The 21,572-nt window shown below is 43.9% G+C and overlaps 1 protein-coding gene and 1 long non-coding RNA gene across 2 annotated transcripts in view; both read left to right on the plus strand.

Moving 5' to 3' along the window:
- The first annotated feature begins 465 nt into the window (after nucleotides 1-465).
- Nucleotides 466-21,572, plus strand: part of myo15ab (myosin XVAb) — a 125,365-nt gene continuing 104,258 nt past the window's right edge. The window contains exons 1-13 of the mRNA XM_079553628.1: nucleotides 466-586; nucleotides 2,304-4,825; nucleotides 5,212-7,665; nucleotides 8,839-8,949; nucleotides 10,047-10,364; nucleotides 10,454-10,651; nucleotides 11,022-11,254; nucleotides 13,075-13,462; nucleotides 14,128-14,210; nucleotides 16,441-16,504; nucleotides 16,573-16,682; nucleotides 21,296-21,370; nucleotides 21,444-21,540. Of these exons, the coding sequence (XP_079409754.1) occupies nucleotides 2,357-4,825; nucleotides 5,212-7,665; nucleotides 8,839-8,949; nucleotides 10,047-10,364; nucleotides 10,454-10,651; nucleotides 11,022-11,254; nucleotides 13,075-13,462; nucleotides 14,128-14,210; nucleotides 16,441-16,504; nucleotides 16,573-16,682; nucleotides 21,296-21,370; nucleotides 21,444-21,540 (6,600 nt within the window). The 5' untranslated portion in view covers nucleotides 466-586; nucleotides 2,304-2,356. The remainder of the gene's footprint in view (nucleotides 587-2,303; nucleotides 4,826-5,211; nucleotides 7,666-8,838; nucleotides 8,950-10,046; nucleotides 10,365-10,453; nucleotides 10,652-11,021; nucleotides 11,255-13,074; nucleotides 13,463-14,127; nucleotides 14,211-16,440; nucleotides 16,505-16,572; nucleotides 16,683-21,295; nucleotides 21,371-21,443; nucleotides 21,541-21,572) is intronic.
- LOC306960281 lies at nucleotides 19,732-20,202 on the plus strand. The gene is made up of 2 exons (XR_013792672.1): nucleotides 19,732-19,947; nucleotides 20,026-20,202. It is a non-coding gene; the product is annotated as an uncharacterized lncRNA (long non-coding RNA).

Genomic DNA, 21,572 nt, shown 5'->3' on the forward strand with positions numbered 1-21,572 from the left:
TAAACCACCAAGCCAACACAGTATGAATGAAACGGAGCAGAGGAGAAGAACAAGTCTTATAATATCTGCCCCTTTTGTTGTCACACTTTACACTTCACACCATTGTGTTTCAAAGTGTGTTCATCACAGTGCCATTCATGGGCTATCTGCCATTAGCCAAAAGTGAAAGTCTTGTTTTCGCTAATCTATCACAAAGTCATTCCCTGAACTGCCTGCAAAGGGTGTTACAGACCAGCAAAGTATATCAGTAATGTAAAATATCAATGTTAACATTTCCAAAATAATGTTTTAAAGCCTCAATAATGCATGATATGTCCACTTTAAATCAAAAATACCAATGGTGTTTCTAGATAAAGCATTATATAGTGGACAGAGTTTATGCTGCCATAAGTGTGTTATATACTGAGTGAATGTTTATCTCCACGCCTCAACATGACTTGTCTTTTCAGGAGCCTTCATGGGGGCCAGATTTGGACTGAGCAGGCTTGCGCTGGCGAAGGGGAGCTGTCCTCACTCACATACAAAACCTGCATGTCTGTTCTGGCGTAGGAGCAACCTTGCATAACTAAACCTTCATTTAGTACAGGTAACAAGTTGTACAAGTATTACAGGGCCAAGTAAAGTTACATGCAAGAAAGGCACAGTCAAGAAAATACACAACCGCTTTATGACATTAGAGCTCTGGCAGTCAGGCAAACATACGTACTTTACTGTAATAATCCAATATTGCACATGAAGTTTCAAAAATGTCACATTCCTGCATATTCCTGCAATACAGTAATGCACTGGTTCCCAAACTGTATGCAAAGAAATCCTAGAGGTAAAAAAAAAGTTTATTTCAGTCTAATATAACATGACGGTTAAAACTGCCACATGGGAAACTCGGTTACACCGGCGGAAGCACCATCTTATTCAGACTTGCATGTGCTTGTTCTGGAACTAAATGCTGTCCACTCCAGAACCAAACCTCAAGAGCAGAGCTTTGGACACGAGTGCGTAAAACTCCACAGAGACTGATTGGAGACTGATGATTCTGATTTGAGAAGCGAGGGGAATGAAGCGTCTGCAGCTGTGTCGTTCCCCGCCTCTGCCGCTCAAAGCGTGGCATTATAGTTTGTTTGTTTGTTTTCTCAAAAGTTTGGGAACCACCACAGTAATGCATTCTGAGTTGGCTTTGGGCAAACTGACTATTTTATTTTATTTGACCTTTATTTATCCAGGAAAAAAATCTCTTTTTCAAGAGTGTCCTGGCCAAGATGTGGGGGAACAAGTTTACACACAAGTTATAAATGTACGCTCATACCACAAATAAACATTGCATAATTATCATATTATCAAGATCATACACACAAAAAACAGCTATATGCGATTTGTTAATAGTGATTTAAAAGTATGAAGTGACACACCTCCTTCTGTTCATTCCAAGAGTGGGATGCAGCCAAGACCGGATTTATGAAGAGGCTTACAGGGGCTAAGCCCAGGGGCCCAGCTGGTTGAAGGGCCCCTGGGCATAAAGAGAAAAAAGTGGGTTGTAAACTAGTTCCCTCTCTCTTTGCAGACTCCCTCATATTTATCTGATTATTTGTTTTACCCGAGAATAAACCAGGTCAATGCACCATTCAAATAAAAAAGATCTCTGTGGGAGGACTGCCAGACCCCCCTTTTAAATGTGTCCCCCACCTGTCTAGCAGTAGCAAAGGTTCTTCCGCGAGGGCCACGGAGCTCAAATTGGGCTCATTATGTTAAACTGTTTTTTTTTTTAGAAATGTTTCATTTTTTTAAACTAGTGCTATGTTTAAGAAGTTACTTCTGCATGTTCATTGTAGAGCGAGAGAAATCCAACAGACAGACATACAGTATACACAGATGTTGTTAAGGCGCTATTTTAATAAATATTGGTTGACTATGCGGGGGCTTGAAAAAACCTTAGCCCTGGGGCCCATTTTACTTAAATCTGGCCCTGGATGCAGCAAATATAAAGGCCTTTTTACCCAGTTCTGTTCACACTCTGGACACAGAGCAGGAGAAGGTCCTCAGCGTGCAGGCTGTAGTGAGTTGCTGCAGATAAGGAGGGACAATATTTGTGTCTGTCCTCTCCTTTCTATACACTTATGCACTGCACTTCTCTAGAGGAAACATCTCAGAAAGTTCATGTTTGGGGCCCCTTGTGGATGTGCATAGTCTGCTTATACTGTACCTTGAAATGTTGCTTAATTAATCCTGTTAACTGTGTCTGTTTTAAGAAAAATCGGAATCGTCTTTGCAAATCTTACAAACATGTTTTCTTGTCTTTTTGTTTCTAGGCATCACTGTAACCACCAAGGTGGGCATGTTGCGTTGATAGCAACAACTCAAAATGCCTTTCAAGAAAGACGCCAAAAAGGATGCAAAGAAAGGTGGAAAGCCTGAACCGCCGCCACCACCACCACCAAAGAAAGAGGAGGAGAAGAAAGGGAAGGGTGGAAAGGACGACAAGAAAGGAAAAGATGACAAAAAGGCCGCAAAAGACGACAAGAAAGGAGGGAAAAAGGGAAAAGAGGAGCCTCCGCCCAAGGGAAAAGACAAAGGCAAGGACAAGGGAAAAGGGAAGAAGGTAGAGTCCGAGGAGGAAGAAGAGGATCTGCTGAGCGAGGAAGAGGAGGAAGACAGTGACGAGGATTCAGAGGATGACAAGCGCAAAAAAGGCAAAGGGGGAAAAGGCGGCAAGGGTAAGTCCAAGAGACGGGGCGACGACTCTGACTCTGAAGAAGATGAAGATGACGAAGATGAGGACGACGAAGACGAGGACGGCCGCAAGAAGAAAAAAGGCGACGGCAAGAAAAAGAAAAAGAAGGATCTGTCAGGCGCCCCGATTAAGGAAATTCAAAAGAGGGGCCTCAAGGGCGTGTCCAGAATGTTTATGAAGTTTTCGGGCTTCAAGAAACGCAGGAACAGCCGGAAGAAATTCAAGGGTGCGTCGCGCTTGTTTCTCGGACTGGGGAAGCGGAAAACTAAGATTGCCAAGAAGAAGCGACGCAAGTCTATGCTAAAACACACCTCCAGATTAATGTTTCGGTTTAAAGCAAGTAAAAAGAAGAAAAAAGAGAAGGAGGCAAAAGAGAAGGCGGCAGCAAAGGGCGGCACCAAACCAACGTATATGCTCCTGCGCTTAGGTGGAAACGACAGTCAGAAAAAGGGCTTCTTCAAGGGCATGTTTGGCCAAAAAGATCCAGCTGGGTTTAAGAACCGAAGCAAGGTGCTGGGCAGAGTTGCTGCAGCAACCAACTGGTTGACCAATCGTTTTCTGTCTAGTAAAATGAGAAGCCGCCGAGGACTGAGGGGGCAGAGTCATAGAGGATACCAAAATGGTGGGTACGATTATGGTGATGAAGCTTATGGTCACAATCCACATAATCCACACAATCTACGACACGCAGGCCACCAGAAAGGTTATGGGGGGTATGATGACGGCTATGGAGGGTATGGGGATGAGGCGTATGGAGGCCAGGGGCAGTATGGAGATCCCTACATGGATCCATATGGTTACTATGATGGAGGAGCAGATGGGGCAGACTATCAGGACTTAGGTTACTATGAGGAAGAAGCCATGTATGACCCAAATGCAGAATATTACGAAGGCGGTGTTTATGATGATGGAATGGGAAACTATTATAACCCCTATGGATCCACTCAAGATTACTATGGTCAGGAAGATGATTTTTATGGATACCAGCAGCAACAGATGTACGGGGATGAGGCTCTTGACTACTATGCTCTAATGGGTGAAGGTCATTTGTATCCTGGTGGTGTTCAGGGCTACATGGATCCGATGGCTCAGGTCTATCCAGAAGAAATGGGTATGGGTGGTTACGGGCAAGCTGGATACTTTGATAGTGGCCAGGCAGTTTATCAAAATCCTTATGCACAAATGCAAATGCAGGCTGGACTTTCACCAGACATTCAGATGAGCTATGCACAAGCAGGAATGCCCTACGCCCAACAGGCAATGGCAATGGCACCAGCAGGCCAAGCATTTGGGTTTGCAGGTCAAGGAATGGATCAGACTCAGGCACTTTACGGAGGTCAGTTTGCAAACCAAACTGATCAGTTTGTGGATAACACCGGTGGCATGCAGGGCGGAGATGTAGCCTTCAGAGTGCCAAGACCTCAGGTTCGGCTTTTTGGTAAAGAGCGTCTTGATGTTCCACTTCCACCACCGCCGACTTTACCACCGGACCCAGAGTTTGAAGGCATGTCGGAAATACAATACGAAGATCAAATCTCTCTTCCTCCTGGCTTAGTTCCTGGTGGTATGTTGTCAGTACCACAAATGGGCCTGCAACAGCAACAAATGATGATGGCCCAACAAGATCAGATGATGATGGCCCAACAAGATCAGTTGATGATGGCCCAGCAAGATCAGATGATGGCCCAGCAAGGCATGATGGCCGCTCAGGAACAAATGATGCTTCCCCCACAGAGTCTGTCACCAACACCACAAATTATGCTCCAAGATCAGCAGGGCATGGCTTCTATGATGTCACCACAGCCTCAAATGATGTTACCACAACAAGCAATGTTACAAGATCCAAGTCTGTCTCCCCAAATGATGCCAGCTATGTCACCCCAACCACAAATGGCATTACCGCAGCAGCAGATGATGCTGCCACAGCAAGACATGGCGTCACCACAGCAGCAGATGATGCTACAACAGCAAGACATGATGCTACAGCAGCAACATTTGATGCTATCACAGCAAGACATGATGTTACAGCAACAGATGATGCCCCAAGAGGTTATGTCTCCACAGGAGGCAATGATGCAACCCATGATGTCACCACAACAGGTATTTGAAATTGTTTTAAATTTTACATATAACAATATATGTTAAGAAACAGCCTTTGAAGTTTGTTTCGTTTGTAGTCTAAAAGCACCTTTCATAGGCTATGTTCACCCCTCTGGTGGGTGCCATGGTGCTAAACCTTTGATTGTAATGCTGTGTTTAGGTGATCTTGGATGCTCTTCTTGTTGACACTACATGCTGTTCTCCCAACTTGTCTTATGTTTATGTGTTTTTATGTGTTTTTGAATATATATATTTAGTTGACTATAAATGATAAATCTTGAATTATTCAGAATTTGTATTTAAGATAAAACAACTTGCCTTTGCTTTAAAAGAAAAAAAATAAAAATAAAATAAAAACAAGTAACACAATTTTTTCCCCTTCATAGCAAATGATGGCAGACCAGATGATGATGATGTCTCAAGGTCAGGGTTATGGACCACCATCGATCCCCACACCTAGTGCTATGATCATAAAGCAAGCAGGCATGACTCCTCTCCCTGCTCGCCGAATGCAGGCCTCGCCCACGCCATCTCGTCGCTCTGTTATGATGCCCTCTCCGCAGATGCAGCGTCACCCCATGGCCATGCCAGCGTCGCCCATGATGGCCCCCAGACAAATGCCCTCTCCACAGCCTTCAATGAGAGGTGGCTTCATGGGCGCTCATAGACCACCCTCTGTCATGTCAAGACGGATGTCGCCTCCTCCTTCACCGCGCTCTTCTCCCCTCGCCCGGAGACGAATGTCCCCCCCTCCCATGGCTCGGCCCCCATCCCTTCATCGCTCGCCGCGCAGCTCAATGATACGTCGAAGTCCACCGGGTTCACCAAGAGCGTCCATGCGACGTCGCTCTCCTCCCGGCTCTCCCCGTGCTTCCATGAGGAGGTCGAGCCCGCCTCCTGCTGCACCCAGTCCTGCTCGCAGCCCATTCGGGGGAAGGGGAACCGAGTCCCCTACACGCCCACGTTCACCAACCCGCGCATCACCGCCAGTTTCACCCCATCTCAGCAGGAGACTTTCCCCCTCGCCTTCCCCGTCACATCGTAGCGTCTCCCCTGCTGGACCAAGACCCGCCCGGGCATCCCCTACCCTCTCCCGCCGTTCAACCCGTTTGCTCAGGGAACCAACTCCTTTAGCCAGGCCGCGGATGGGGGTACCTCTAGGGACAGTGAGACCTTCACCCATGGGTCTCAGGGGACGCCCAGTACCACCTCCGACCCAAAATGTGCGTCCATTCCGCGCCTCCTCAATCCATAGCAATAGGTCTTCTGTTCTCACGATAGACTCTTCCCTTCACTCGTCGCCTTTTCACTCCCCTCCCATGGCACATCGCCCGTTTGGGAGAAGAGAATCGGGCCGACTTCCCCCGCGGCCTATTGCCCGTGGGCGCCCTCTAATTGCTAGGCAGTCTCTAAGGAGTATGCCCCCTCCATCTCCCCAGCCGTCGCTTAAACACATGGGATACCCGTCTTCCCCAAGACTCTCTCCGAGGCTTTCTCATCCGCCTTCTCCAATGATGTCTCCACATGCCTTTAGCCCTGGACCTCAAATGCCTGCAATGTACGGCGACCCTTACGTTGACCAGTCACAGCAGTACTTCGCACCGGCTTCCCCCATGCTCTCCCGGGCTATGCAAAACCAAGCAATCCAGCAAGCTTCATTCGCATCTCCTTTCGCAGCCGCTCCAGGTATTGATGCATCGGGGATGGGTGTGGAGTTTGTAGAGCAGTATGTTCCCTCCTCCCCGATGCTTTCCGGCGCAATGCAAAACCAAATGATACGCGACGCTTCGTTTGTTTCTCCGTTGCAAAGACCGGCCTCGCCCTATGAGCAGCCGATGGCACCTTCTTCGCCAATGTTATCCGGAGCGCTGCAAAATCAAGCCTTAAGAGACGCTTCGTTTGTTTCTTCAATGTCGCCATACCAGCAACCGATGGCGCCGTCTTCTCCCATGCTGTCAGGAGCTCTCCAGAATCAGGCTTTAAGGGATGCTTCGTTTGTTTCTCCAATGTCGCCATACCAGCAACCGATGGCGCCGTCTTCTCCCATGTTGTCTGGAGCGCTCCAAAATCAGGCTTTAAGAGATGCTTCGTTTGTCTCTCCCATGTCGCCATACCAGCAACCGATGGCGCCGTCTTCTCCCATGTTGTCTGGAGCGCTCCAAAATCAGGCTTTCAGAGATGCTTCGTTTGTCTCTCCCATGTCGCCATACCAGCAACCGATGGCGCCGTCTTCTCCCGCACTGTCAGGAGCTCTCCAGAACCAAGCCATAAGAGGAGCGTCCTTTATGTCTCCACTTCAGAGGCCTGTATCTCCATATGCATCTGTACCTTCATCCCCAATGCTGTCTGGAGCGATGAGGCACGGACAAGCGTTGCAAGGTGTGGGATCTTATCAACTTCCGAACCTCCAAACCCCCTATGGGCCAACTGTTGTAGGACCATATGGTGATATAACTGAACCAGGCCCCGCACCAATGCTTTATGATGCACTTCAGAACAGATCGGGCCTGCAAGGCATGTCGAGTATAAGATCTCCCATGCGAAACCCGTACGCGCCCGCCACCCCACAGCTGAACCGAGCTTTGCAACAGAACCCCGCTCTCCGTCAAGCTTCTTATAATTCACCGATGAGCTTCCGATCACCGTACGCACCCGCCTCGCCCATGTTAGGCAGCGCCCTGCAAAACCAACAGCTTATGCGGTCGACCTACAGGCTGCCAGACGGATCCCTGGTGTCCCCCTACGCTGACCCTCGGACCTCGCCTTTGCTCGGCAGTGCCTTGCAAAATCAACAGCTTCGAGGGGCATCCTACACTTTGCCTGATGGATCAGTCATACGGGTAAGAAGAACTAGGAACTATTTATACTACTCATGATGGGTAGTTATCTGCACTGGGTTACTTATAAACATTTTTTTGCCTTTCCTTTGAGAAGCTTCCTGTAGAGGAGTTAGACTTGCATTTGAATCCAACTTGTTTACTAAAAGACAAGCTTTCACTCACTTGAGTAATTTCACTTCAAGGTCCTAAGGTGATTCTAGTCCTGTGTGAATCAACATGTTGATGTTTTAAAAGTTTTTAGGCTGAGTAGTGTGATAAAGAAATATACGTGCTCAGTCAATGTTGAGGCGAGCTGTGCGTACGCAAACACGGGAGTGAGTCCGGAAGGGACTAACATCAGTGTAGATGTGCCAGAACTGTAGAAATACAGTATTCGCGGAATGGGAATTGCAGTCTACAAAGTAGAATTGAAAAACTTAGTCAAGCAGCAGAAAAGAGAAATGTAGAAGGCCAGTTTGTTGCTTCGCAGTAAGTCTCTGTGAGTCAGTGTCGCCTGGTCACTCATTTAAACAGCTATTTATCATGTTGAGTCATGCTGTACGGCCATACCATCTCTGTAGTACAGCTATAACCTTGGCTCCATAATAAATAGATAGGCTAATAGCGATGCAATCGCTAATCCTAACGTGGCTAGGGCTAACATCCAAAGCAGCTTATAAATACAAATAAATGCAGTGCTTCTGTGTAGCCTTCAGAGTAGAGTCAGAACAATGGTAAAATTAGTCCAACAGCTGTACCAAGTAGGCATGTGGTCCAGGTGTGACTCCGGCCTTCAGGGTCAAAGTAAAAGAACTGGGAAGGCCTTACTTTGACTATTAAGCCAATAGGACTTAAATAGTATGTGCTGCCACTGCTGTAGTGTTTAAAATACTGGGAAATACTTTATGGTTATGTCCCAACTTGCACTCTCACTTCCATGTTTGTGCATGTGCAACTTGACTCAACATTGACCTAGTACGTATTTTAGAAGTGAGGAATGTAAAGTGTAACTGTCCATTACATGAAACATTAAAGCTAAATTAATACCGTGACGCCACCAGAGCTTTACTCAAACTCAAATGCTATCTCTATTTAAAATGAGTAAAAGAGAAAACAAATTATATTGTTATATTACAGACGTAACCCGAATGTGTTTTATGTGTTTGTCATAGCTGTATGTCTTTTGTTACACAGGATCCAAGAAAACCCATATCTCCGAATCTTTCCAGAGCACTTCAGAACCAAGATCTCCGCAGTGCCACGTATACGCTCCCTGATGGCACCATTGTGGACCCCAGACAGCCGGTAACCAAGGAATAGGCCACCGTTTTTACATACTGAGATATGCTCTTACCTCACTTTAGCCGGGTTAATATATCCCCGTCTGGTCTTTGTCCGTGCGCTCTGCCAGGCAAACGGAGCACATACGCAGCCTCTCCCACATGTCACATAGCTCCAAAAAAGCTCACGATAGAAGCTACCAAGCTCTTCCACGTGTTCCCTATTTAAATAAAGTTACATGAAGTGTTTTCATGCGAAGTATATTTACACAGAAATGTAGCATGTCGATTTTATAAGCAGATAAAAAGGGGGACTATATTGTGAGGCGTAATGATACGAGGAGTAAAACGTCCGCGCAGTAACTCCTAAAGGTTATTGACGGAAGTGAGCGGGGGAAGTCTTTAGGAGTTACTGCGCGGACGTTTTACTCCTCGTATCATTACGCCTCACAATATAGTCCCCCTTTTTATCTGCTTATGAAATCGACATGCTACATTTCCGTGTAAATATACTTTGCATGAAAACACTTCACGTAACTTTATTTAAATAGGGAACACGTGGAAGAGCTTGGTAGCTTCTATCGTGAGCTTTTTTGGAGCTATGTGATATGTGGGAGAGGCTGAGTATGTGCTCCGTTTGCGTGACAGAGCGCACGGACAAAGACCAGACGGGGATATATTAACCCGGCTAAAGTGAGGTAAGAACATATCTCAGTATGTAAAAACGGTGGCCTATTCCTTTAACCTTTGCAATGCAGTTACTTTTTTATTTTTGGTCAAAATAAAGGGTCAGAAGACTGTAATGTAACATATGGGAACAATGTGTTTAGAGTGTGTTAAAGTGTGGGTCAGTGATGGGGAGGAGGGTGGACTCTGGAGCATGATGGTCACTGACTGGTTCAGGAGGTCATTTATCCCGGTCGTTATAAGATAAGATTGCTCATGTGCACTTTATTATTACTAGTAAATTTTAGGATATATGTATTATATAACACTTTTTACAATGTGTATTTTGTATGGAAGTACTTTCCGTGTATGTCACACATACTACAAGGCACCTGTCTCCTTTCGGGGGTGAGTAAAGAATTTACCTATCTTGCTATGTTTTTTGTCTGTTTGTAGCAATCAATGTCCCCAGATCTGGCAAAGGCACTGAGTAACCCAGCTCTGCGCAAAGCCTCCTACTCTCTCCCCGATGGAACAATGGTGATTGACCCCAACCAACCTAAAAGTCCAAACCTGACAGCAGCACTGTCAAATCCTTTCCTCAAAAGTGCCTCCTACACTCTCCCTGATGGCACCATCATCATTGATCCACGAAAGCCTGTGTCACCAAACCTGGCAGCTGCACTGCAGAACTCAGCTCTGCGGAACGCCTCGTACTCTCTCCCAGAGGGTGTCCATGATCCCAATGTTCCATTGTCACCAAACCTGGCCAAGGTTTGTCCATTTTTTATAAGTATTTTCACCCCATTGAACATGCTGTAATAAAGGCTCCATCTGCAAAAACATAATCTATTACCTTATAGGCTCTCATGAACCCAGCCTTGAGAGGTGCATCATACCAACTCGCAGATGGGACTTATATCATCGATCCAAACAAGCCCAAAACCCCAAACCTCTCAGCTGCTCTGCAGAACCCCTACCTCAAGAGTGCCTCCTACACCCTGCCAGATGGAACCATCATCATTGACCCTCGGAAACCAGTGGGACCTAACCTGTCTAAGGTTTGTGCCTGGCTTTTTCTACTTACAAGATCACTTTGGTATTTCAAAAAAATATTTCTTTGATTCAAAAATGATTCTCAAAGAAAACCGCTGTAACATTTTATAACAGCTACTATAAGCGTTTGTAAAGGTTTTATAAATAGATCAAAACTGCCCAGACCATGAATATGTTTAACTCTATGGAACAACTAGCCTTAACCCTCTTCATGACAAAGGGATGATGCGCCGAGAAATGCTTTGTAACTGTTGTATAAATGATGAATGAGTATAATTTTTCAATGCTTTACAAATCCATTATGAATGGTTTATAATGTGTTGAAGAGTTACTGTGGTAAATATAATGATATTTTATGTGTGAATTCCTTCGCAGGCTATGCTCAATGAACAGCTCCGTAAAGCGAACTACCATGTCCCAGACGGAACCATGCTGGTCCCCGGTCAGAAGCCCAACCTGTCCTTTGCCTTACGACAGAACCGTGACCTTCGCTCCACAGGCCTTTATCGGCTCCCTGACTCCTCCATGCTGTCCGGGGCCCGCAACCCCACTCCCCCAAATGTGTCCGCAGCCATGCAACTGGACCAACTTCGTGGTATGAAGTTTAGGTAAGTGGACACAACGCACAAATACAGATTGATTCATTTTTGCATTTGAAAGTTTATTAAACTATACTCTCCAGATATTCAAGATTTCTATTAGAGTGCTGATAACACTGTGATATTAAGCTATTGTAAAAATTGTTCATTAAGAGGATGGACTTTTTTTTGCCAATCAAAGGCTTAAAGCTGTGGTAATCAAATGATTTTCTTGTAGTAGAGTAATCCTCTTTTGGCACCATAAATCTACATTGTAAACGTGACATTTGTGACGGAAAAACAGACCACATGCGCTGTTGTGTGTGAAAACATTTTGTACCAGGAAGTCAGCGGCTAAATTAGCACAGTGTTAGCATTGGAGGTCCGTCCTGTTCACGTCTCATCTCTGCCTCGCTATGAACTCCAGTGAAAAATCATGATCTGGGGAATGGTCTGTGAGAGGTTAAGGTTAAGGTGTACTTTATTGTCCCCAAGTAGTAAGGAGCAGTGGGCGATGGTGGCTGATGGTTAGCATCACCTGGCTGGAGCCTATTATACATGTTTGAGTGGTAGGGGAAACCGGAGTACCCAGAGGAAACCTACCGAGAGATTTTACTCAACTACCTAAGACTTTCACGGTTTGATTCAGGTAGTGCAGCTTTAAAACATTGATAAACAACTGCTGTAATCATATTGTCTAATACAATTAGTTTGGAGGTTTCAAAAGTGTGGCATTGCTTATGCTTTTAGTCATTGCCGTATTGTTCACTAGTGACAATACAAGTCAATCACTCACGGTAAGACAAATCCATCTAAATGCAGGCCCAGAAGGTTAAGATGGAGACAAACCTTTTCACTTACTTGCTTAGCTAAAGGAACAGGTCACCGTTTTTACATACTGAGATGTGTTCTTATCTTAGCTTAGACGAGTTGATGTGCACCTGTCTGGTCTTTGTGCGTGCCCTCAGTCACGCGAATGTTGTTAGCATTAAGCCTCTCCTAGCATAAGTATAACCCCAAACTGGGGTGAAGTTAGAAGCGACCAAGCTGTTCCACGTTTGCCCAATTTAAATACAGTTACGTGAGCCTTTACATGATCCAAGCCAAGTTACACAAACTTCGACTTTACTGCGCGGATGTCGAACTGCTGCTAAAGTGTTATTACGCCTTACAATGTAGTACTCCCTTTTTTACGCTTAGAATATCGTCATATTTAATTTTTTGTAACTAGACTTTGATCGTGTAACTTTTCACTTAAAGGGACAATACGGAGTTTTAAAATGTTAAAAGTATGTATTTTCCTCCCCCTCCATGTTCCAGCAATGTCCTAATGTGTAAAATGAGCCCAGACCTGTTCACCACAACTGCCTCTAAAATCCTGCAATGTCACTCAAAAAGTTCGGGTCCGAATTGCCGTCATGCACCAGCTTAATATAGAAGGTGCAGTTACACATACGACCTGAGGTGGCAGTAGTGAGTATATAATGGCCAACTTGCATCTAGCCCCTTTAACTATATTTAAATAGGGAAAACGTGGAACAGCTTGGTCACTTCTGACTTCACCCCCGTTTGGAGCTATACCTATGCTGGGAGAGGCTAAATGCTAACAACATTTGCCTGACTGAGGGCACGCACAAAGACCAGACAGGTACACATCAACTTGTCTAAGCCAAGGTAAGAACATATCTCAGTATGTAAAAAATGTGGCCTATTCCTTGACGGAGCTTCAAAGACAAAATTGCTGTTGAAATAAAAAGTATAATAAAAAGTTTGACATTTATAATATACAGTAGGGACAAATACTGTGTCACATGCAATATGACTCCACATGAACTGGACGTATTTTGCAGGTTGGCAGATGATTCTCTCCTCACGCGCCGCTTCCACAATCCAAGCTTATCCGATGCCATCAGTAACCAGCAGCTTCGCTACGCCTCTTACCGAGTGCCAATGGGCCTGTACGGGAAGGACAACGAGTATGCCGTGATCGCGCCTTACGGGCCCCACTCGGGTCACTGGGCTCGCAACACCAGGGGCGGATATGACGGAGAGGACGTGTGGGCGGCCGAGAGGATCCTGCCACACGGTACACTGCAGAATCTGTCCAAATGGTCCATGTACCGAGAGACGGGCATACTGGACGGGTACACGCCGACTCTGAGGGCAGAGGGGGAAGCTGAGGACACAGAGTGGTCCCCGGAGAGAGACAGGGTGCCCGGCCAAAGCTGGTACGACAAGGTGAGGAGAATATATGAGCGTCGGAACCGTTCATTTACTTTTCAAAAACAGTTTGATCCCCCTCCTCCCCTTCGTTTTCTTGTTTATTCCAAAAGCACAAATGGCAAAAAAGGACCTGTAAATATTACTTATGCAAAATGCACCAGAATTCAGGAAATCACATCGGAATTAGAGGCGGGTAGCACTCAGTTACATTTACTCAAGTACATTTTGGTACAACTTTTACTTTTTGCTTCTACTTGAGTAATTTTGAAATGAAGTATCTGTACTACTTGTTCCACTGTGAGTAAATCTTTAAGTGAAAAATATTCAGTTTGACGCCTAAAATAGATGTGTTTTGTGTTTTGATGACCTGGCCAAGGCTACTCAATTCTTCATAATGATTTTGTATTATTTTATGTTTTGTTTCTCGTAATTTATGTCACTACTGAAGCATGAATCAAACTTGTGTGCTCAAACAGCTTGAAATGTATTGAAGTCAGCATAATTCCAGTATGCAATGGTAATATGGCCTGCAAGCCTCGACATGATCTGAAATGCATGCATTCATGTTTTTACACATGTTTTTTACACCGATATTTTTCCATGATTGTGCAGCCCTAATACTAAAACCCCTGTAATGATTATGTGCTTGGTTGTAATCTGAGATGTGTTCCCTTTTGCAGATATATTCAATCCTAACCATGCCTACAACCGGCCACAGGGTAAAGCGCTGGGCTGAGGGGATGGAGGACATGACCCAGTTGCCGTAAGCAAACACAATCTGCACATGTGACAAAAAATAACATGCAAGGCCCTTTTAGAAATATCTATACGTACAGTGCTGGCAGAATCCTAGAATCGTTCTGGCTACTAATGAAGCAGTGGAGCGCCACAGCCTCATTATTATGCTTTATACCATTGTATTGTGAGGCAAGTGTTGCACGTATTGCATCATTGTTTTTTGAAAAGATTGGGATGATGTCAGTGTCACTTTTATTTCTATAGCACATTTACAAATGGAACTGACTGAGCCCCTCAGTCTTTGGTTACATAGTATTGCTTAAAGGAGAATACAGTATTAGGGTGTTTCCCAATCCAATGCAGTATTGGCATCGGATCTCATGACAAAACCATGCATTTTGTAGGTATTGTATTGTATCACTTATACAATCGACTCTGTACATGACTTAATCATAACAATGGCGCGTGAAAACTGCTCAAAACAAGATACATTTCCTCAATTCAAGTAATTTAAGCCAATGCTTGATATTTACTTTTTGCAGTGTAAATGTCTTTGATTTTAATACGGGGAAGAAAGTACTTAAGCAACAACGGCCAGGTAGCAAAAAGAGCTTTGTCGTTGAGGCAATTTGAGACTCGATTCAGAGTGAGTTTAGTGAAACTTTTGAGAAGGGACTTGGATGAATCCCAAAATGTGAGCGTTTATGTGAAGAAAATGCTATTTGGTGGGCATGTTGCACCTAATTTACCGCCAAAATAAAAGCACACAGCTCCTCTTATCGATTAGTTCAGCAGGTACTTGCAAAATTACAAGTATGTATTTAAATATCTGCTAATAGTTAGGCAGAAAGAAAGTTGAACTAATGAACTGCTGAACTAAAGAATAACATGGTGCTTTTATTTTGGCGTGCTGGATTGAAACAGGAAGTCACTTGCTATGAAGTGAGTCAATACAACACTTTATTTTTTTCTCAAACACCGACAGATGAGGTTCGCTGTGTGGGGCTAATGCTAGCAAAACACCAACTGCAGCTACTGTAATAACTTTAGTAATCACAGAGAAAGTATTCACGTAGCTTCAGTCTGGTGACTAAAAAAGCACACATGACATGTTACACGTTACACCTTATGCATTATTAGCCATGTGCACTGATTCTGTCAGAAAAAAATGCACATACATCCAGCAAGTATATCCAGGCACAAACACTGAGGGGGTAATTTAGCAAGCTCACTTAGTATGTGCAAATGTGGATCAGTAATCTCTGCATGTTTTACACATATAGCATACTCTCATTTGCATGTCAGATTTGGGGCCATAATTCTGTACTACAGGATATTTCAAACTGTAAATTAGGTGCAACATGCCCACCAAATAGCATTTTCTTCACATAAACAGCTCACATTCATCCGAGTCTCTTCTCAAAAGTTTCACTAAACTCACTCTGAATCGGGTCTCAAATTGCCTCAACGACAAAGCTCTTTTTGCTACCTGGCCGCTGTTGCTAAAGTACTTTCTTCCCCGTATTAAAATCAAAGACATTTAAACTGCAAAAAGTAAACATCAAGCATTGGCTTAAATTACTTGAATTGAGGAAATGTATCTTGTTTTGAGCAGTTTTCCCTCATTTAGACATTTTTCCTGATTGGACCAAGTTTACTTTGCTTGTTTGAGGACATTTCAGACCAGCTCGCTTGAAATAAGAAACCAAAATTGCCAATGAGATAAGACCAATTTTCTAAACCCATTGGCAAAGAAAGTTACCTGAAATAAGGATGAAACGTATTGAAACAGTCAGAAACATCTCAGAACAAGTGACATAATCTAGGACAAATGCCCAACAACATCTTAACTAGTCAAAACAACCAATATTTGGATTATTATGCTCAAATTGAGATGTTTATAATCTAGTGTATTACTTTTTGCAGTGTAACTGTAAGCTCGAGCAGTGGTTCTCAACTGATTTAGTGTTAGAACCCACCAGTCATATATTTTCCCCAGAAATGATTGTTGAAGAAGCATTAGATAAGCCTAAAGAGCTGAAATCATGAAAAGGATCTGATAGCAGTCATATCTACAGACTCATATGTTATTATGCTTTTTCAGAAGATTAATATTGAAAGAAATGGCTCGTGACCCACTAAAAAGCTAGCGCTAGAGTACCTCGGATCCTCTTCTTTGTTGCCCATGTCTACCTGAGAAATTATACATCCAGGATTGACTGAGCTGCTGTGATTTTCTTTCCCTTTGTTTTCAGGGAGCTGAATGACACCACTATGATCATGAACCTGAAGAAGCGTTTCGACCAAGAGCTCATATATGTACGAGTCCACTTCTCGCTTCAATTGTTGTGTTTGTTCCTCAACTGACGGTGTCTTTCGTCCCGTAGACTTACATTGGCAACATCCTCATCTCTGTGAACCCTTACAAGCTGCTGAACATGTACGGCACGGATATAGTGCTCATGTATGAGGGCCGCGGTCTGTGCGAAAACCCGCCGTAAGTTTGCAGTGCACCCCACAACCATTTGTCCAACACACGCAGCCTATACGACACACTTATTATATACGTGTGCATCTTGCATGGACATGACATTACCTTCAAAGTCATTTCATTACGTGAGTGAAAGTACAGATACTCAATTGTCCACCAAAGTTTTACTTAAAGCAATATAGTAAGTTGTTTACCTTAATAAATCATTTCCGTAGTCCCTCTGGAGGTAATACAAGTGTTAATAGGATGATTGGGGGGTCTTTCATCTCCCCCTGGTGTCTCTGGCCAGAAAATCACAATTGCAACTTGACTACCACCGGACCGGAGCCACCAATACACACTAATGGAATCACGAAGAAGAACAGGCTAACGGGCAAAGCTATCTGCGGGCTAGCACCACTTAAACAGTATTTACAGCCAAGTTTGAGTGAAAAAAATATTTTCTTTGTGTAATTGGATGTATAATATCCCTCTGTCCCTTTGCCGTTTCTGTCAGTGTAGTATTTACTCTCATGGACAATTAATAAGTTAAACAATCGCAACTTGTTATGACACCTGCAGCGGCGCTTATGGCCTCTAGGGGCAAGAGTTACTTAGCACTGTTTTAAGTAAAAGTACTAAAGTATTTGCTGTAGGAAACATTTAACCTAAATCTTACCCCCTGCCCTAACCAAGCACATTTTCTCCAGTTCAGCTTCACCCAAAGCTTCTCGGCTGGAGCTTATAGCAACGCCTCATTTGAAAGCTAAGGCCTACAAAACTGATCGGATCTTTTTTGTCACGTTGTTTTGTTTCGTTTTCGTGGCTTTCTTGTTGATTTGTTGTTGTTTTTTCATCACTGTTTTGTCGTGTGTTTTGGTCACTTTTATTGTTGCTTTTCCAGCACATCTTTTTTTTGCTTTTAGATTTGGGTAAAGACAAACTTGAGATAATGTGCTTGGGCCTGGGATTAAAAGGTTAAGCATTCAAAAGAGAACGTGGGGAAAAAAAACGTAGGAATTACAAGAAATGGCGCCCAATTTCACCCTCTGTACAGCAACCCAAAGGGCACAGACCTCCTTCTTCCTTGTCCTGAGCCAGTGGCATTGATAGTACATTTGCATAGCGCCCCCTACTGTTTTGGAGTGTACATCATAAATATTTTAAATGGGCAAAATTGTTGTCAATGTATACTTTTTCCTTTTTTTTCCCACTCTACTAAAGGTAGAAAGTATTATATTAAGTACTCAAATGTAATGGAGTAAAAGTAATAAGATTTCAACAAAAACACTACTCAAACACACTGCTTGAGGACAGTACTTGTTTCTGACCTGCTTTTAATGACCAAGCAGGTAACACAAGCTCTGTTTGTTTGTGAAAGATACAATGTAGGAGCTTTTGTCCTAGATTTGAACTTCATATTTAGGTAATGCTAAGTGTTTACACATCTACCTGCGCCTCCTGAAGCATCACACGGCGCCGCGGGTCTCCCAGCTGTGGATCTGTGTCCTCTCCCCTCCTCTCGCTGCTCCTCTCTCCTCCTCCACTCCTCGTTTTTACGCCGTGCACCGGGTCAAAGTTAGCGATGACAGTGGAGACAGATATGTCCAAAAGAGACGCGGCACAAATTGTTATCCAGCAGCACTAGCCGTTCCTGTAGAGCCAAAGACAGGTGTAAACCGTGGGGATTCTATTGTTACGGCAGAAATATTTTGGAAGATGTGGCACAGGTTTGAAATGATAATATTACACGTTAATGCCTGCGGTCTGGAGTTTAGGCTGTTCCAGTTAAAAGTGTGTGGATGCTAGTAGCGTGTTAACCTCTTAAGCCTTGGGTTTTATTATTTTAGAGTCAGATCTGGGATCTTGGCGTTTGGTCATATCAGAGCCCCGCCCACTCTGAGTCTCTGTGATCCGATTGGCGTCAGAGTTACACTGTAGGTCAGACGACATGAGTCACAGTAACATGACACTAAATAGTAAAATGATTTTCTGTAAAAAGGCTGAGGCCTCATTACTCTTCAATCAGTCACAGACTGAGAAGTGAAGAAGGAAGTCATGGAGATTCTGCTTTAGAACATTACACTTCTGCTGGATGTAGCAATAAAACATTGAAATCCAAGTATTACTTTGTAATAAGTGTGGAAAATCCTGTTTATAATTAAAATATTAGTTAATTATTAATGACTCTCATTCTACGAAAACAAACCCTTGTCATTTGTATCTGCTGTAGAGTCATGTTGTCCCAGTTCCTCTGAGTCGTGGTGCAGCAGGACTGATGTGGACAGATGTTACAGAAGAGGCTCATGAGGTTCATTTCTTCAACAGTTACTATAGTAACTATTTTCTTCAAAGTAAAAGTAGATCTACCAGAATCCTGTCCAAATCTGTCATGGTCCACCAGGATCCACTACGACTCAGAGGAACTGGGACACACATGACTCTACATCAGATAATATATATGGATATTTCTTCAACCTTCAAAAACATCAATCATGTTTTTTTTAATTGTAATTAAAATGTATCCTATATTTGTTGTTTTTACCATATTTCAGTTTCAGAATATGATATAAATCTTATATCCAGCAGAAGTCTGAAGTTCTGTCTAAAGCAGAATCTCCATGACTTCCTTCTTCACTTCTCAGTCTGTGACTGAAGAGCAATGAGGCCTCAGCCTTTTGTCTGGAAACAAAGAGCTCACTGTATTTAGCGTCATGTTCCTGTCACTCATGGTGTCTGACCTTAAGTCTGAAGAAAGTCAATTCACATTTACACTGAGAAGGTTGGACGAGCGCCCCCTTGTGTCCAAGCGCCTCCAAATGCCCGGACCAATTGTTTTTTATTTTGGTCCCACAGGTGGGCTCGTAGGGCTGAAGAGGTTAAATGTGTTTATCCAACAGTTTTCCAGGTCAAGCTAATGCTGTTTTGTTTACTATTTTAATTTTTGGCTAATGTTAATTGTTGCATGTTGCTAGCCTGGCAAAAGCCAGACTGACTTGATTTATGTATTTATAAATACATATAAAGACAGTCTGGAATTGTGGTAATAGGACGCAATTTCCAAATCGAACTGGAGGCGGGGCTAACGATCGCAGTTTGAACGAGAGCGAACCAATCAAACACAAAGCGACTTACACTTTGCGTTCACGTCCTCCGCCATGATAGTTTGTAGTCCACACGCGTAGTCGAGTAAATGCTCTGGTGAAAGCCCTCAGAGCAGCTTCCTTCTGTGGCTTTAACGGCAAGTCCAGCTCATTTAAAACAGAAGAAAGGGCACTGGTAAAAGATCGCTGTGTCATGGCCGCCGCCATCTTCTCTGTTTTGGTTGCGGGAGGAGCGCAGGTGTTTATGGGAAATCCTAGCGCGGAAGATAACGCACTGTTAACTCCCGCCTCCCGCGTTATGATTGGCTCTGCCTGGTTTTGCCGGAGTCAGCGAGATTCAAATCACACAATTCCAGACTGTATCCCCATGTATCTCTTAACATGGAGGATCAGTCTGGCTCGTGCCAGGCTAGCATGTTGCTGCGTCTCACCAACACTATGTCGGATTTTGTCCATGATGTTAAATTTGTATGAGCTGCGTTTGGTCTGACAAGAGTGGTCTGACTAGTCCCCCTGGAAAAATCCGACAATAAGCGGATAGCCAAACAACAAAAAGCGAAGTCGGAGTACTCTCTCTACTGTCATGTAAACCTAGTGAGGGTATTTAAACCCAGGCGTAAATGCCAGCACTCACGGGTGTTACTAAGAGGCTCCTGTTACACTGTTGGTCGGTTGCCAGGGGAGAGTTTGGTTATACATTTCACTGCCACTTCACATCCACACACAAAGATCCACTTGAAGCTACACTACGCTTTGTTGTTCAGCATTGGCGGAATAATGTTCCATAACTCATTACAAGCACCAACACGACATTAGGATGTATTCCTGTGATGAAAATGTTCTTACGAGTTCCTTGATTAAAGCCACACTGTGGAACTTTACAGGTACAGGTTATAGGTTGCTACACGATTTAAAATGTGTCGATGAACATAGTAGCATAGTAACATAGGAAATCTGCACCGCCTCCTGGTTTTGTCCCAGTTTCAGAGCGTGGTGTCCCACACTGGTCAGCTCCTCTACCACCTCCTTCCTCCTGCGCAGCTTCCTCCGCTCCACAACAGTCTTTCACCATCTTCTGCGAAGAGTGTAGCAGATCATTATAATCCATTCTCCAGTGAACGAACATAAGTCAGAACAGTAGCTATGGACAGAAGGCTTGTGTGTCTTTGCTGCGAGTCTTGCCTGGATACCTCCTCTTTTGTCGCTTTTTTGTTTCTTGTAGTGCCTCTTGTGACGTCTCCACTGTGCTGCAGATGTGGGGGGGCTCTTGGTTTAAGGGAAATATTTTATCCTGCAGTAGGACAAAATATTTCCCTGAAATGATACCAGCAAAAACAGAGGAAAGGGACATGTTTAGCCAAATGGGGGCTCAGTACTACATTACTTATCATCACTAAACCACCCACCAGTATTTTTTTTTTTTAAGTTGGTATTCTAGCACTATCCTGCATTTTATAATGTTTTAGCATCGTCTAGTATCACACCTATTGTTGAGCTTCAAAGCCCTGACCTCACACTGGTGTTTTGTCTCCCCAGCCATATTTTTGCCATTGCTAACTTATCGTATTCCACCATGATGGATGCCAAAAAGGACCAGTGTATTGTAATCAGGTATGTATTTACAACTTTTATCAACATTCAAACTAGCAAGAATATGATTGATGTTTTTGAATGATGTTGTCAGTGGAGAAAGTGGCTCAGGAAAGACAGAAGCGACCAAACTGATCCTGCGTTACTTGACCGCCATTCATCACAAGCGTAATGTGACTCAGCAGGTAGCAGTCATACATTTTTTACTACATTTACGGAGCAA

The sequence above is a fragment of the Gobius niger genome, assembly GCF_951799975.1.
Source record: "Gobius niger genome assembly, chromosome: 3".
NCBI lineage: Eukaryota > Metazoa > Chordata > Actinopteri > Gobiiformes > Gobiidae > Gobius > Gobius niger.